The sequence below is a fragment of the Sipha flava genome, unplaced genomic scaffold (assembly GCF_003268045.1).
Source record: "Sipha flava isolate LNK unplaced genomic scaffold, YSA_version1 20909_pilon_pilon, whole genome shotgun sequence".
Lineage (NCBI taxonomy): Eukaryota > Metazoa > Arthropoda > Insecta > Hemiptera > Aphididae > Sipha > Sipha flava.
The window spans coordinates 14,704-32,544 of record NW_020272818.1 but is presented as its reverse complement, the minus strand read 5'-3'; the positions used below and the strand labels follow the sequence as shown (position 1 = coordinate 32,544).

The 17,841-nt window shown below is 29.0% G+C and overlaps 1 protein-coding gene across 1 annotated transcript; it reads left to right on the top strand.

Moving 5' to 3' along the window:
• The first annotated feature begins 6,350 nt into the window (after nucleotides 1–6,350).
• LOC112682724 lies at nucleotides 6,351–8,456 on the top strand. The gene is made up of 4 exons (XM_025553411.1): nucleotides 6,351–6,358; nucleotides 6,443–6,670; nucleotides 6,736–6,840; nucleotides 7,893–8,456. The coding sequence occupies exons 2-4, from the start codon at nucleotides 6,446–6,448 to the stop codon at nucleotides 8,325–8,327; spliced, it is 765 nt and encodes a 254-aa protein (XP_025409196.1). The 5' UTR covers nucleotides 6,351–6,358; nucleotides 6,443–6,445; the 3' UTR covers nucleotides 8,328–8,456.
• Nucleotides 8,457–17,841: the final 9,385 nt, after the last annotated feature.

The window sequence follows — 17,841 nt, the reverse complement described above, 5'->3', positions numbered from 1 at the left end:
ATATTTTCGTATCATATAACATAATATAACTATTATTATATTTGTGAAATACAATCACAATTAGATAAAAACGAACAAATGATAATAAATCATAAGTAAATAAATAAAATAAATATAAGTAGGTATACAATCCAGAGTCTATCTAAAAACTTAAAACACAAATCATCAAAAATACGAAAGTATTTACATAAATTACAAATTTTTTAAAAAGTATACTTCATAAATTATTTACTGTAGCTTTCTTAAAAATAATAATAATAATAATAATAATAATAATTTATTTATTGTTATAAAATCAATAAATAACAAACACCCCATGGGGTAGGAATACAGTAATTGTAAGAACTTATTAAGTAATAATTATTAAATGAAAATGTAACATTAATTATTTGAATTATAAATACAAGTTTTTAACGTGGTGCAAGAATCAAAAAAAAAATCGAAATTTTTTATTTGATTACATAACGTTGGTAGACGACACATCGGACTATTAGAGAGATAATTTGTTTTTGACTGTGGTATAGCAAAAGGAGGATTATGTCTAGAATTGAAAGAGGGTACTTTGAGACCAATTTTTTGTAATAGTTCAGGACAGACAATTTCTCCATTTAAGATTTTATATAAAAAGTAGCATCAAAAACTAACCGTCTAGTTTTTAGTGACTTTAAGCTTGCAAATTTTGCAATCTCATCCGTATTATGGTTAAATAAATTTGTTTTATATGCATAAAAACGGAGGAAATTTCTCTGGACTTTTTCTAATTTATTTATAAATTGTAATTGGTTTGGATTCCATAATATTGAGCCGAATTCAAGTGATGATCTTACTAGTGAACAATATAATACTTTCAAACATAAAGGGTTATTAAAATCATAGCATGTACGTTTGATGAACCCTAACATACGGAGACTCTTACCATAAATTTTATCTATGTGTGCGTTAAAGGACAAATCAGCTGTCAGGATAATACCTAGATCTTGTACCTGATTAACAGAATGAAGGGGGGCGCCATTTATATGGAATTTAGAGCGGTTGAATGAAATATGAACACATTTAGATGTATTAAGAAACATACCATTTAATGAGCACCATAATGAAAATTGATCTAAGTCGTGCTGAAGGGAAATGGTATCGTCGGTAGAACGAATAGGCATGTACATTTTCATATCATCGGCAAATAGTAGAAATTTACATGTATTGAAGCATTTATTTAGGTCGTTTATAAATAATAGAAATAGCAATGGGGATAAATGACCACCTTGTGGAACACCAGACGTAACGTTAATAATGTTAGAAACAGAATTACCAACTTTTACTAACTGAGAGCGTTCACTTAAATAAGAAGAAAACCATGACAACATTGGATTTCTTAAGCCTAATTTATGCAGTTTAGCTAAAAGAAGACCATGGTCAACTTTATCAAAGGCTTTATGAAGGTCGGTGTAGATAGCATCAACCTATCCTCCTGAAGCCACTGTTTCGGCCAAGTAGGAAAAAAATACTAATGTATTAGTCGATGTAGATTTAGCACGACGGAAGCCATGTTGTTCATTTACAAAAACGTGTAAGAATAAATCATATAATTTAGGTTCAAGAATTTTTTCAAAAAGTTTTGGTATAATATTTAATTTAGATATTGGTCTGTAGTTAGTGACAGAAGTTCTATCACCAGACTTCCAGACTGGAGTGACGTAATTGACTTTCCAGGTCTTTGGAAATGTACCTGAGTTTAGAGAAAGATTATACAAGTGATGGATAGGTTTAGTTATTGCCCAACGACAATTTTTTAATAAGATTGAAGGGATAAAATCAGGACCTGACGAATAAGTGATATTTAACGAGGCTATGGCATCAAAAACTTCAATAATTGAGATATCTTTCCTGTTACAATCAACGCAGTCATAGATATTATCTAGCACTTTATCATCAAAAGTAATAGGCTTAACATAAACGGACGAAAACCAATCACTAAATAAGTTTGCAACTTCAGTTGGATTATTAGAAGTTTTATCGAAATGGTGTACAGAAGCAGGGATAACATTATTTTTCCTAGATTTATTAATGTAGTTCCAAAAGTATTTGGGATTACTGATAAGTGAATATTGGGTAAGAGTTAGATGATCAGAGTAACATTTTTTAGTTAATATTTTACATTGTTTACGAATGTTAGAAAATATTACGTAGTCAGAAGGCAATTTAGAGACTTTATACTTTTTGTGGGCGACTATTTTTTTTCTTAACAAACTACGTAGGTTAATTGAAAACCAGTTGGGAAATATCCGTGTATGACTAAAATATTTAGGTACATATGTATTCATAACATCAGATACAATGCAATAAAACTCGTTTGTGGCAAAATTTACGCAATTTGAATTGTATAATTTTGACCAGTCACAGTTTGATAAGACCTGATTGATTAACTTAAAATTTTCCTTTTTAAAATTATACTTATAATTAGAACCAATTGATTTTTGATTTGAAGTGGCATATTCAAAACTAATAGAAAGAACAGGGTGATAAACATCTACAGGAACTAATTCTTCAGAGCATGGAGATACAAAGGTATTAATAACATTGAAGAAAATTAAATCTAGCTGAGATTGTTTGTGATTTTTTATTTCATTATATTGTGAAAAACCATTCTCAGAAAAGAAATCGTAAAATGCATCCGAGAATACAGAAGTAACACCGTTAACGTGCAAACCATTCTGATCAGATGTGAAAGAGGCTGCAGGTAAATTAAAATCACCCATTATTAAGATTTTTTGATTAATAGATCGTGTAGTTAGTAGCCATTCTAATGAACTTATTAAACTTACATAACTAGATAAAGGACTTGATAGGGGAATATAGCAAACTACCAGAATAATTTTATCATTACGATTTAGTTTAATTTCTACTATTAGATGTTCAATACAGGAGATAGGAGGTATTATCTGTAAAGCAGGAAATTTATTTTTTATACACAAGGCAACACCCCCTCCTCTTTTACACTTATTTGTAAGGGAATTACGATCTGATCGGAAAACGTTCTAATTATTAAAGCAAAGTTCATTGTCATGGATAGAATTGCATAACCATGTTTCAGTCAAAGCAAAAAAGTCATAATTTAAACAAGGAACATTTACACGGAGTAAATTAAGTTTAGTCCGAAGGCCTCTTACATTTTGATACATACCGGAAAAAATATTAACATTATTATAATTTAAATTATTAGAATTATAACGATTATTTACAGAATTTACATTAGTATTATACAAATTATTAACCTTAGGGTGACAAGTTAGTTTTTTTTTGAACTAATTTAGGAACTCCAGCGACATATTTTATGAGCCAGCTTGAATCACCTGAATCTCGTTTGGCCTTAAGTTGAGAACGGAGAAGCTTCATGTGGTTCCTTTGGATTTCAGTCATATCCATACTAATCGAAACATTTTTCCAACGAGCGCTGTTACGAATTTTTGATTTGATACGCAAAATAGAGTGAACCCCTGCGGGCGAGTTGAATTGTACTAAGATAGGACGTGGTCGGTTTTCAAGTTTACCTAACCGTTTAGCATTAGATACTAAAATTGGACTAGATAATTCCTGAAGGATTTCATTAACTAAGTTAGTAGCTCCAGAAGAATCTTCAGATATAGAGTCGGCCACATTAAATATTATGAGGTTTTTTTCTTTCAGTAATCTATCACGAGATTCTTTAATAATATCGAAATCAGGTAGTTGAGTAGATGCATTTAAGTTTTCTAATTTAGTAATCCTTTCACATAATGTTTGGATTTCTGAAGACATGATTGCATTATCTTTTTTAACTGTAGATAAATCAGCCGACAATTTACCCATAGATTTTTTAAGATCGATAAATAATGATTCAAGGTTAGTTAGTTTAATATTTATATCTTTAATACCTGAATCGTACGTATTTACTTTGTTGTTAATATCTGATAATAGGGACCAAATATTATCCAAAGTAATTGTTTTATTACTGGAACTGTTTTGTTGCTTCTTTGCTGGCGTATCTGCTTTGGGTTTCTGTGAGTTGTTCATAATTATTAATTTGTGATATATTGGTACTGATAATGGTGGAGAGATACGATTAAGATTATGATAGACGAATAGACGGTTATGAAACGTGTAATGTTATATAAACTAATAAAACTCGTAAATATCAAAATAATTAAATAACAGATAAGAGACAGGAATGAAACGCACGTCGTTACTGTACGACTGACTGTACTGTACTGATATTCTATGACTTTATCATATCATACATATTTTTCAGTAGAGGGACTGGCAAGGGTGCTGAACTGTTTTCTAGGGGGTTAAAGCCCCCCTTGTCTCTCCTTGATGCCGTTCCTGTACATATGTAATTTATAGCATAAAAAATAGCATCTGAATTAGTAAAAATTAATTTTAATGTTATTAATATTATTATTTCAAATGGGAAACATCTCTTAAACGTATGTATGATAACTGAGAGGTATTTTGAACTACAGGGGGCCTCTTTGAAGTAAAGGCATACCCTGCGATGAATTCCTAGATTCGCCTATGATTATCATATTTAGAACCATTTTAAAAATATCTGGAATGAAGCACTACATCGCCGCCTGTATGGCAGTGCATTTTATAAGGAATTTTCACTGGGCGACAAAAAAATGTTTTTCTCAAAATAATCAATGTAATACCATGGTACAATTATAGTATTACACGTTTGTTTCGCATTATTTCGCCTAATCTTTCAAAATATTGTCGACAGAGTAACAGAGAATAAATGTACATATTTTTTAATTTTAAATACATATCAATTCGCATGCGAGTCATTCAATTTTTTAATCTATTTTTAAAATATTTTAATGCTGAAATTAACCTTTCACAAGCAACTTGCGTAACTGAGAGCGTTAAAATTTACTGATTCGAGATAGTTAATATTGAGTAAGCATTTAAAAATAAATTATATTTTATTAATACATCTTAACATATTACACAGTTTTTACAAGATTGTTACAAGGTTATACAACATCCGTTATTTTTAGGTTTTTATTTCTGATTCACTTTTTAAATGATTGTTCATTATATTTGTCATCAACCAATTGTTTTAAAAAATTCCATGATTTTCTAAAATTAATCAGTTCTTCAGGTAGGTTATTTTTTATTCGATTTTCATTTAAATTATCATCAATAAACGGTTTAATTTTGTTTGATAATTTTGATAAAGAATTAGTTGGTAGTCCACTTTTAAATAAATTTAAATTTGATAGAGATAATAAAGATAAGTAAATCAAAAAATGAATTGAAAATCGTTTATTCATGCTTTCAATAAAAATATCCAACACTCTGTTGTTTTGGTCACAATCTTCCAATCATTAATTTCTCTTTGCTCTTAATTCTTCTGCTCTTTACACTTTCCACGCAAACAAAATCATATGCAACTTAAACCATAATCTTTTTCTATGTCTTTCTCTTTCTCTTCTTCGCATTTCGTTGTTCTGTAAACTCTCCTCTCTTGGCTACTCTTCCCTTGATATAATCCTTCTCCTCAATTCTCGTTCTCCTTCCATCATCTTACTTATCATCAATTTCATACTCGATGCAGATTTCCTAATTTAAAAAATTTGAATTTACAGTAAAAAAATCACACCATGTATACCAACATCGGTCGTAATTTTATTTAAAAAAAAACTTAATTGTCAAGCCATAATATCCTCAGGATAAAGGTAATAAATAAATATAATAAAACCAACTCTGGTGTAAATTCGTATAGTGATCTATATTTATATTTATATATATTTATTTTATATTATATTATATTTTATATATTTAATATTAATATACATTGTAAAGAATATAACATACATATGTACGTCGTACAGCACAAACATAAGCAAATACATGTATTAGCTTTCCAGATGTCATCGAACAGAGTAAACGATTTGGAAATTTGGCGTGATCGAAACTAATTAATAATTGACGATTGACGTGAATTGTATATTAAATACATGTATTAGGTTTACAGATGTCACCGAACAGAGTAAACGATTTCAAAATTTAGCGTGATCAAAACTAATTATTAATTGACGATTGGTACAAAGTAATTAATTAGGTACTAAACATATGTGCAATTACACCAATTTTTTTTTTATACCCATTCATCTCGAAGTCTATATTAATGATAAATACATATTAAAATACATTTAAATTATATTTTACGTACCTGCCTGCATATTCTGCAGACATTTAATTTACAGTCAAATGTAAAAGCATCTATATCTAAGTATTTTGTTTTCTCATAATTTATAATACATGTAAAAATTAAAACATACAGTAAATAAGTCTTTAAAATTAACAACTAACAAGAAATGTACAAAACCATTTTTATTATTAATTTATACAGTCTTAGATATTAAATATTAATTTCGTCTAGTCGTGTATTATTTGTTTTCAGTTTATGATGTCCACATTAGTATTTATAATTCTTGTGAACCTCAGTATTTCAACAAATATTTTATTTGGAGAAAACGTATGTAGTCATTATGATGATGAAGATTGTGTACATCCAAATGTAATAAAAAACGGACATTTCGTTAACCAATGGTCAGTTCATTTACCCGGATTGACTAAGGGACAAGCTAGGCAACTACTTGAAGAAAATGGTTTTGTGTATTTAGGAAAGGTTATAATTATTCATATAACTTTGATCAAATTTTAACATTTAATCTTTCATTATTTGTCTTATAGATAATGGATGGTGCAGACTTACATCTTGTAACTAAAACAGATATACCAGAAAAACATGGAATGCCTAACAAAAAAATCATAAACCTCCTTAAAAGTCTTGAAAAAGTTAAGTAAACATTTTTTATTTAAACTATTGATATTGAAATTACTACTAACAATATCAACATGAAAGTCATATTATAAATTAAAATCTTGAATTTAAAATTCCTTTTAACTTTCAAGATCATAGTGATTTTTTTTAATAGCATGGTTAATTTCACTGTGTTAGGTAACACTTAAAGATATCTCTTTATAATTTTTACGAGCTTACCTAATAAATGATGTTGATAACTTTTTTTATAAGACTTATTAGAATTTGTCTGGACCTTATATACTCGTTACTATCAGTTCTAATAGTTGGTAAAATATAAAATATAAATGATTTTTCTAAACATTAGTATATACTGGGGCAGATTTAAAAGGGTGTGAAGTGGAGATCACCTCCTCCACCTTGTCTTTATTTTTTTCATCACAGATTTATTTAATAATTTTGATATAGGTACATTTAATTAATAGATTGAAAATACAGTTAAGATCACGAATGAGCAAAAGTAGACTAACTGGATTGCCTTTAATGCATATATATAAAGACATGATTGTAAATATAAAAGAAGTCATTAATATGTTTGCAAATGAAAAAAAAAAGGAATATTAAATTATTAATGTAATTAATATTTTTAAATAATATATTTATATACTTAAATTAAATAAAGGTATCTATATTGAATTAAATGCATATATATATAACTCATAGATATTTATATTTACCACTAACTTAACCTAACCTAACAAGCTTCAGATCCGCCCTTGACTATATATATATATCTAAAAAAACAGATATCTATAATGATACATAAATTATAATAAATATAAAGAATTGTTTACTATTTCTAAATCTTTAAAATCAAAGTCGCAAATTTTATAAATTTTTTATATAAAAATTTAATACTTACATTTTTTATAAAATATATTTGATTAGAATTCTGAATTATAGTTATAATTATCTATTAAATACTGTGCTAAGCTAATCCTTAATTTTAAGTGAAATGAATTGCATTTTATTATTTTTGAAATAAGTAAATTATTTATATTATGAATAAATAATCGCTTTATTTTAGGTCAAGTCAGTTGAACAAAAACACGTTATCCACAATTCTCCAGACGAAGTATACAGTTTTCTCGACGAAAATAAAGTCTACTTACAATTTTTAAATCCTGACCAAATCAAACTTAACGATGGTAGAGAAAACTTGGAAAGAATAATGAAGTATAAAACCAATAAGAAAAAGGATGTTGAGTCAGATAAGATTAAGCGCATATCTAGGAACCATATTCAGTCAGAAACCGACAAAACAAATAGCGATAGTTGTAACCATAGTTATTTGGAATATAAGCACAACAAAGACGATAATAAGTCAAGCAGTAAAACTTCTTCGGAACTGGCACATGAAAAATTAATGGAAATGGACTTGTCTGATGAGAATTTGACAACCGAAGATTTCTCAATTGAAATGGTTTCGATGGAGTATCCATTTGAAAATACTTCACCATAGGTGAATACAAATTATGATGGAACTCAACGAACAAGTTAACAAGTTCGTTATGATGGTAAAGAATATAAAGTACCTATAGCCTATAATTTATAATTTAAGCAACAATACAAAATAAAATGTATAACTATATTGCATATTGGTATAATAATTAAGATGCTCTATAATACCTTCAACCAACTAAATGTTTGCCAGTCTAATTTTATTCTTAAATTTCAATACTTTTTATTTAATTTTTTTCTTTATACTTTAATTTATCCTTCTAGATACATATAAAATTGTGTTATTAGAAATAAAAATAATCAAATCCAACTCAGTAATATATACATATATATTTGAATAAATTTAAGATTTCACTTGGTAGGAAACTTTTGATAAAAAAGTTATTCAAACATAATATATAAATACATGATACATTTTAAACATAATACGTTATGTTAATAATAAGTTATAATAATATGTTCTACGCGAATTTTCTATACTTAGAGTTTATCATATAAATGTTACGCCGAATATATGAAATTACCGATTTCATGAAATCAGCAATGCCGTTGCTGAATACGTGAATTATAAATATAAATAATATAAAATATGAAAAATTAAGTACAAAAAAACTAATAATTTTAGTACCTTGTAATGAACAAAATGTATGTAAACAATATCATACGATTACATAAAAAAATCAGAAAACATCGAAAAATAAAGAAAAATAAGATAATTGTAAGCAATTATACCTCAATATTTTGGCCATTACGACCTGGATGGCAAACCGAACTGCATATCATACCATTTATTTGGAAGGTTAATATTTTGGATGAACAATTCGCTTGACAGTTGTATCACCGATATCCATGCCTCATTCCAACTGATCCTAATCAAATGTGTTCCCGTAACGAATATTCGTTCTCAGTTTGGGCGTCTGCAATCATCAGAGAACAATATTTCGTGACCGCCAAACTATTTCACTTTGTCCCTGTATTGAAAGCCACATCTTTTGTGGCAATACGAAAATGTCCATCTTTTTCCTCGATTATGACAAATGAAAATTAGCTGCGTCTCCACAGTCTCGATCTAACGTTGGAAGGGCATCAGAAAATTGTCACCAACTTTAACGGGAGGGAGAATACTATTTCCTCTAGTTATCATTCTGTCGGTTTGCTTCTTCAGATTTTGAACTGCAATCCTTCATTGCATTGGAACAGAATGATCGGAAACTATGTTAAATTCCACAGTTTCACTTATTTTCTGTATTTTTATGATAAAATCAGAACACTGCAAATTGCAATACATATTCGTAATAACATATAAACACACTACACTAAAATATACTTTAATTTTATGTATTACTTAACATTTCATCAATTTGGGGATCAGTAAACAGAAGCAGTAAAAAGCAAATAAAAAGAATTGGTATGTGTTTGATTATTAATTTTACTATGGCCGTTTGAATGTAGTCTTTTTGTATTGGGGGCTCTTGGTGGAACTTTAGTGAAAATTTTATAATAATTACAGCACCGGCATGTGCGGTGTCATCGGGGTGTGGAGTAGAGAAAATATGATAAAGGGTATGACAGGGATTGAAAATTTTGTTCGGGAAGTAAAGTGGGTTTCAGCTATCAATTCAATATCTACTCGTTTTTCGTGTAATAATGTAACTAACTCATTTTTGTGATTTTGAAGGCCGTTTAAGTTCCAAAGAAATATGGCTAGGGATGTATAGGAATTATTTTGCATTTGAAATTAGACGATTGAGGACGGTTGTTAAAAGCGATATTAACGGATTTATAATTGATTTGAACTCGTTAAGGAAATTTGAAAGAAATGAATTTTCAATTTGAGCTGATGGAGGGGAGATTGAATAAGAGGTTATATTAGCATATAAGAGCGGAATATTAGAATGTGTATTTTTGGAGGTTATCTGCTGGTTAGACTTAATTTGTACATTATTTGGGTGGTTTAAACTGTTTACATTATTTTCATTATTTATAATAGTATTATTAACATTTTTACGATTTTGTATTGACTGACTGGGCTGACGAATTTGTTGAAGTAGTTTGTGGATGCGACATCTCCTGTAGTTTGCCGGATGATCAACGTGGCAAAGGGCACATTTGTCTGGAGTATCTCTCGGTTTTTGATATATGTTTGAGGAGTGATTGTCCCAACACCGGACACATCTAGATGGATAAGAGCTATATTTTTTTGTATGCCCATATTCCTGACAATTTTGGCATTGGGTAATTACATGATGTTTATGTGGTTCTTCTATTTTTATTTTGTTATATAATAATTTATCAATTTTAAAGATGCCTGTGTTTTGAGGGGAGGGTTCAAAGTCTACGAAAAAGATTTCGTTGAGTGCTTCCGTGATGTCGATGGTTGAAGTTGTAGACTGTAAATTGCGTATTACGATCCTAAAAGCTTTATCTTCTTTAGCTTGCTAAGTGTGATACTCAGCACAGTGACGTAATTTCAGTTTTTTATAGGAGGGGACAACATTTTTGACCGGCCCATACTACCGGGGGAAATATGAAGTTTAACTTACACGTTTTAACTTATACTCCTAACACATATTTTATATATTATATTATTATAAAACATAAATGTTTGTAATATATAATTTTATATTTTATAAATATTACCTAAACAAGGTTAACTTAATCTAACTTAATCCTAAATTAATCTAAGCTGTAAGCGAGTATCTTCTATTTTTAATTTTTGAAAATACATCTACTGCATCATCTAAACTGATTTTTGCAGTAATATCACTTTCCTATAGCTATAACCAATAAATCACTCAGCCAATCATCTGTCAAACGTAGATAGGTTTTAATTAATTTAAGGAAAGAAAAAGAACGTTCGTTGGAAGCAGTTGTAACAGGTAAAGTTAAAAGAATATTTATAATTTTAAGAGTTTCAGTAAAAGCTTTAGGAAGTTCATTTAACATTTTAGAAATAGAAAAAAGATCATAATTTCCATTATCTCGTTCTTTATTAGAATAATATAAGTTAATTAGGTTAATTAATTTAAGTTTTATGCAGATAATAATGCAGTTTGAAGTATTAAATTATCAATTTTAAAATAACTATAATAATTAAGGAAAGACACTAAATAGGGGATTTTGAAATTAAAATAATCAGGACTGGAAGATAAAAAAATATTACAAGTAAAAATAATTTCATTGCTAGAATTGGTGAAACGATGGTAAAGTTCATTCAAAAATCTAATATTCTTGTAAAATGCTCATGTGTCTATTTATAGTTTATATCAACTGGCAATCACAAAATATTGTGGCAATAAATAATTATCCAATATGCAGTATTTTCAAATAATAAAAATATACTTGATTTTCCACAAATAACGGCTAATGGTTAAACGATAACGAACGGCCCTTTGGAATGCTTTTTAATCAGACAGGGGAAAATGTCCACCTTATCCCCACCCCCAAATGACGCTACTGACTCATCATTGTTATTTTTAAGGAATACAATTATTTTTCGATAGGCTGTTGGTTTGTCAACTTAAATTTTTAGATTTGTTGATGAGGATTTGAATACAAATGTATCGGGTAGAACTAAGTTTGAAATTTCGTTTTTTAAGCTTATGAAGTCTAAAACACCTCGAACAAAAATGGGTGGAGGGAGAAGTTCTAGATTTTTTTTGTGTGGGTTCGTAATTATTATTATTATTATTTTCGTGATTTAATACATCGTTAATTTGTGTCGTATTACTAACCATTGGTTCTTAGTTTTTGAGGACAGCAAATATGTTGGATGAATCGAATAAAAGTTTTTTTTTTTTTTTAAGTGAGCCGGCAATAGACGTGGGCAGGTTTCGTTTTTAGATTTGACAATATTAAAATTTTGTTCGTTTTCGACATTTTCGTCGAAAACTGAGTCATTTGAGTTGCTTTGTATGCAGTGCTGCAATTACACTAACTTGGGCCCGTGTGCAGTGGCCTAGCAAGGGTATGGCGAACTGTGCCTAAGCCAGGGGCGCGAATTGCAAAGGGGCGCAAAATTGTGCATAAGTCGTATTTTTATCCTACAATTAAATCGAAATTTTTCTATTATACTTTTTGAAATACATAGATGTTGCCTATTTGTACAGACTACATTTGAATTTAATGATGAAATTATGAAAATATTAATACATACAATACATACATAACAAGCAAATTTAAATAAAAAACTTCATAATATGAAAAAATTATCGATGAATTTGCTAGTCATAAAGCGAGAAAAGCAAATTTTCAAAGTTTAAACACTAAAATAATTACTTATGAATAAAAATTGTATCCTTAAAAAAAATTATTGTATCATCGAATTTTAATTGGTTACAAAGCGTTTTTTTTTCTAAGTTTTCCAGGGGTCAGAAACTGGCCAAGTGTTAAATAATACAAATAAAAGAGGAGTGTTGCTTTTTAATGTAGGAGTGCAGTGAGGTTATGAATTAAAAAATACCAGACTTGGCCATAATGTAGATTTCATTACTTTGATATGCCGACTTTTTTGGGAGTGAGTTTGGAACTTGGCCTTTTTTTCACCGTTAGGTTCTTTTTGGAGATGAATTAAAATTCACGGAGTAGCTAGAGACATGTGCGTACGTGAAGAATAATCGACCGACACTTTTTCATATTTTAACCTATTTAAGATGACTTAAAAAATCGAAGAGAAATGGTTTTTATATTAACAAAAGCATCTGAAGTATATCCTACATTTTGAAGGTTAATATTTTTATCCAATGTATAAATAGGAAACTATTTTAACCTAACCTAAGTTAGTGAACTTGAATTTTTTTCTGTTATAGCGTATATTTATTGATATCGATATTTTATTAATATCAGAAAAATAAAAAATTTATCGATTTTTAAAAATGTTTCGCTGGCCATTTCTATCATTTTTTTTATACACTTCCATCGATATAGATAAAACACTGGATCTATCACTCGTAAATATAATATGAGTCACTGTAATAAGAGTAACTAACAATCTGTAAGGGCAAAATATTATTTTATACATAGGTACGACGAGGAAAAGTTTCCTGGACAACAAATGTTATATTTTTGTAAAATAATTATTTTACTTAGTACCTACTGAATACTCAGTAATCCATCAACTATTTGATCATGCAAAATATGTCTTACGGTCTCCTTATTAATACAGTGGTCGCTGCTTATAGTGCTCACTGGTTATATGATCAGCCGCTTATAGTGATCAAAAATGCCAGGAACGAAACAAACAGCCGTTATAAGTGCATTTTTCATCGCTTACAGTGTTCAAGTTTTCGGTTATTGTGATCAGAAATATAAAATATAAATATAATTTATAATAATATCACCTCTTTTTGTGTATAGGGAAAACGATTACGAATAACAATTATCTTAATCGTGAACTTTAATCAAGCTAATCTTATCTAATGTAACCCACGTAATGAGCGATACCTCATTCGTACATGTTTGAAACCGTTTTTGTTCTCACAAGCACCGATATTCTTACACTTTATACCCAGTTTGTTTTTGTCCGTCGTTCTGTGTAGGGCTGTTTGCTTATTTCGAATTAATCGATTATTACGATTTTTTTCCCGTCGATTATTTTACAGTTTTTATAAAATTCGATTAATCGCCAAATAATCGAAATAATCGAATTTCTGATTAATCAATATATATATATATATATATACACAGTGGCGAAGCGCATAGGACACAATGAGACAATGTCTACTCACTTTTAATACGGATACATAATTTAGTTTTATTATATTTTATTTATTTTTATATAATATATGCTTCAATATTTATCAGTTTTACTTTTGTACCATACCGTATTAGTATTCTTAAAATAGATTAGTTGCGGACCGTGCACGCGAGCTGTCGTCCGTTGTGGCGTAGTGGTTAATTCTATAAACATCCAAATACAGTTATAAAAATTAATATTATGGGACGACGCGTTGCAACGTCTCGTTTTTCAAGGCACGGTGTGCAGGGGGAATAGGTTATTGAGTGGAGATTATCATTGCGCTATGAGACTTGTTTAGCGTTCGTATTTATTATTTCATTTTAATATACATTATTGTAATCGTCATTGCTTTTCGCGTTAATGCGTTATCGTTCAACGCAATTTTTTTATCATAGTTATTGGTTGGTTTTTATTTTACGATTTATTTATTTCTGGTGTTATGTTAGTATCTCAATATTAAAATATTGCACTATTGTCATTCACCACTATGCTTGATGATTTAATTAATGAAATGTTGAATGATTGAATAGTAAACTACTCATACCAAAATAAAATATGAAATAAAAAATAAAAGACCGTGTCCCTTTTATCATAAATACATATTAAGTTATAAATGGGGGGGGGGGGGGCTGTAACGTATTATTTTAATGCCTCCCCAACTTAAATACTCGTGCTTCGCCACTGTATATATATATATATATCGACTTGAAGGGGGACGCAGAGGAACGGAGTACCCTTTTTAATTTTTAGAAATTTTAGCGTCCCCTACTATTAATACGTTATAATTATAACGCTTAACAAGTTTAGGGGACACAATTTTTTTTTTTAAACAAACAGAGTCCCCCTTCTTTAATTTTGCCAAATCAAGCACTGTATATATATATATATATATAATATTAGATTACCTGATTACCTACTTAAATTTTAAATCTGTGCTAAATGCCAGACTTGGGTAGTATTCCGAATACAATATTCGGAATACTGTATTCAGAATACTTTTTAAGTATATCGAATACTTTTTAAATACTTTTTTGAAAGTATTCAATAAAGTATTTTGAATACTTATAACGAGTATTTTGAATACTGTATTTCGAATACCGTTAAATCATCTCTTTGTTTAAATTATTTTATTACTTCTCCGTGGTATCTTGTATAAGCTAATATCAGGTATTTACCATATTATTGTTGTAAACAGTGGTTAAAGTGGGAAAAATATTGTGGGGGGACATATGCATCAAAAATTGAGGAGTTTTCCCTTACCTAATTCTAAATCTTACCGACTTTTTTTAGAAAACCCATCAGGTCTAAGCCTCGTCTGTTACACATATTTGTTCTTAAAAAATTTATTTTCATAGGATGTAAAAACAAATTGAAATACATTATTACTGTAATATATAAATACTTTATATATTATAACTACATATTATTTATTTTTTTCCACTTGTTCAAATTAATCAAAAAAAATTTATTTCATGTAATATTGTAATATTATAGTAAGTATTGTATATTCAATATTGTATTTTAATGACCAATGCCATTAAGCATCCACCCAGACTCTTGGCGACTTGAATTAAAGAGGACGCGTAATCTTACCTTAAATAATAAGGGGTCTTCACCCCCTCCGTCTCCCCCCCAATTTAACCGCTGGTTGTAAACCATAAATTATAACAGTTATGTAATATAAAAATACAATAAAATAACATATATTTAGCCTACAATTTCAAATATTTTTGTTGAGTGGGCATCTATTATTTTTATAATATGAAAACTAGAAGTATTTTAAAAGTATTCGGAATACTTTTGAAGTATTCTAAATAATGTATTCGGAATACAATTTGTATAAAGTATTTGAATACATATTCGGATTACTATTTTTTGTAAGTATTCGAGTATTTATTCTAAATACATTTAAAAAGTATTTTACCCAAGTCTGCTAAATGCTAATATGATGTTCTGAGTTCAATAATTCGGAATATATAAAGGATAATATTATAAAAGTGAACATCTACATCAACATTTTATCCTGCAAATCTTGTTGAAAATTGTGTAGAAGTTGAGGAATCAATATATCCATTGTAAAAAAGTCGATTAATTAGTTAATCAGTCATTAAAAAAAAATCAATTAATCAGTTAATCAGTCAATAAAAAAAATTGATTAATCAGTTATTTAGATATTAAAAAATTCGGTTATTCATTAATCAATCGTAAAAAAAATCGATTTTCGGTTTGAATATTAATTTTTGATTAATCAAATAATCGATCAAAACCTGAAATCAATAATCGAGTGGTAAAAAAAATAATCGAACAGCCCTAGTTCAGTGTATTGTTTGTATAGTGTGTAGTTGTATACTGTATTATGGCTAGTAGGAGCGCGCGTTCAATTAGTGAAAAAAAATGTGTCTTGGAGTCGCCGCTTATAGTGATCAAAGTTCTCTTGAACGAATGTAATCACTATAAGCGGTAACCACTGTATTAACTATTTCAGCTATCATTCTATTATTTGTAACTGTTCTTTTAGTACATCATTGATTTTTAAAATGTTATCATCAGTTTTTAACAAGCATGGACAGTCGACACTTTGTTCATCTTCAATTTCATTACGACGTTCAAAAAATTAATTATTATTAATACACACTCAAAATCACGTGATCATAACATAACATCATTTCCATACACATTGATTAACAAACGTACACTTGCCATCGCATTTGGAACAAAATCATTAACTGTAGATACTTTTAATTTACAACGACCTGGAACATGAAAATGCTTTAAATTAAGTTTGGGTTGCTTAAGCACTCCCTAGCACCCCCGTAGTTGCGCCACTGGTGTAAAAGGATCTTAAAACACACTGAGGTCTGGTTTTTCAATCACATTTAAATAATTTATTCTTTTATTTTAAAATGCCCATGTCAAGATGAAAATAAATAATGTTGGTTATTTTTATTAATAATACAAATACAGGCCCATATTTAAACATTTGGCGCCCCCGGGCATATCATTCATGCTCCCCCCCCCCAAAAAAAAAAGAAATAACAATAATATAACACTTATTATTTCGTCCATAATCGAGATTCTTTAATATTAAAATATAACTTATACATGAAAATCGTTTAATACTATTTTTAATTAACAAATTAAACAAATTATTACATAATAAAACATACTATTTTCTTTTTTTTATTGTTTTATTTTTTTTTCATTAGGTAGATACATCATTTTTAAAATTAATTTTGCTAAAATATTTCACCGCTCCTGAGACTTGACGCCTCCGGGCATGTGCCTACCCTTGCCCCCCCCCCTAAATACGGGCTTGTACTAATATAATATATGTATTTTATTATTAGGATATCATTATTACAATTGTTTTAAGACACTCAAATGTTTAGCCCGGAACGTAAAAAATTTAAAACTTTAAAAGCCCGGCCCAGGGTCCGTGTATCGTTAAAAAAAAGCTCGGCTTGGCTTAGATTTAAATTTTAAGCCTGGCCCATGCAGATATCTAGTACTTATGTTGTGAGATAGTACAGAAGTATTTCATTTCATTAGTACCACTAATTAACTACATTAATATAAATCAGTGGTTTTCAATCGCACACTAGTGTGCTGCGAGCGCCCTTGATAAGTCTATAAATTGTTTTATGAGTATGTATTTACCAGTATTATTATCCATATTCAGTGAAAACTGATTAAACTAATCGTAGATACATATAATATTATTTATTATAAGTATGCTTGTCACAGTTATCTCAATCGATCGATTGATTAATGTATTTCA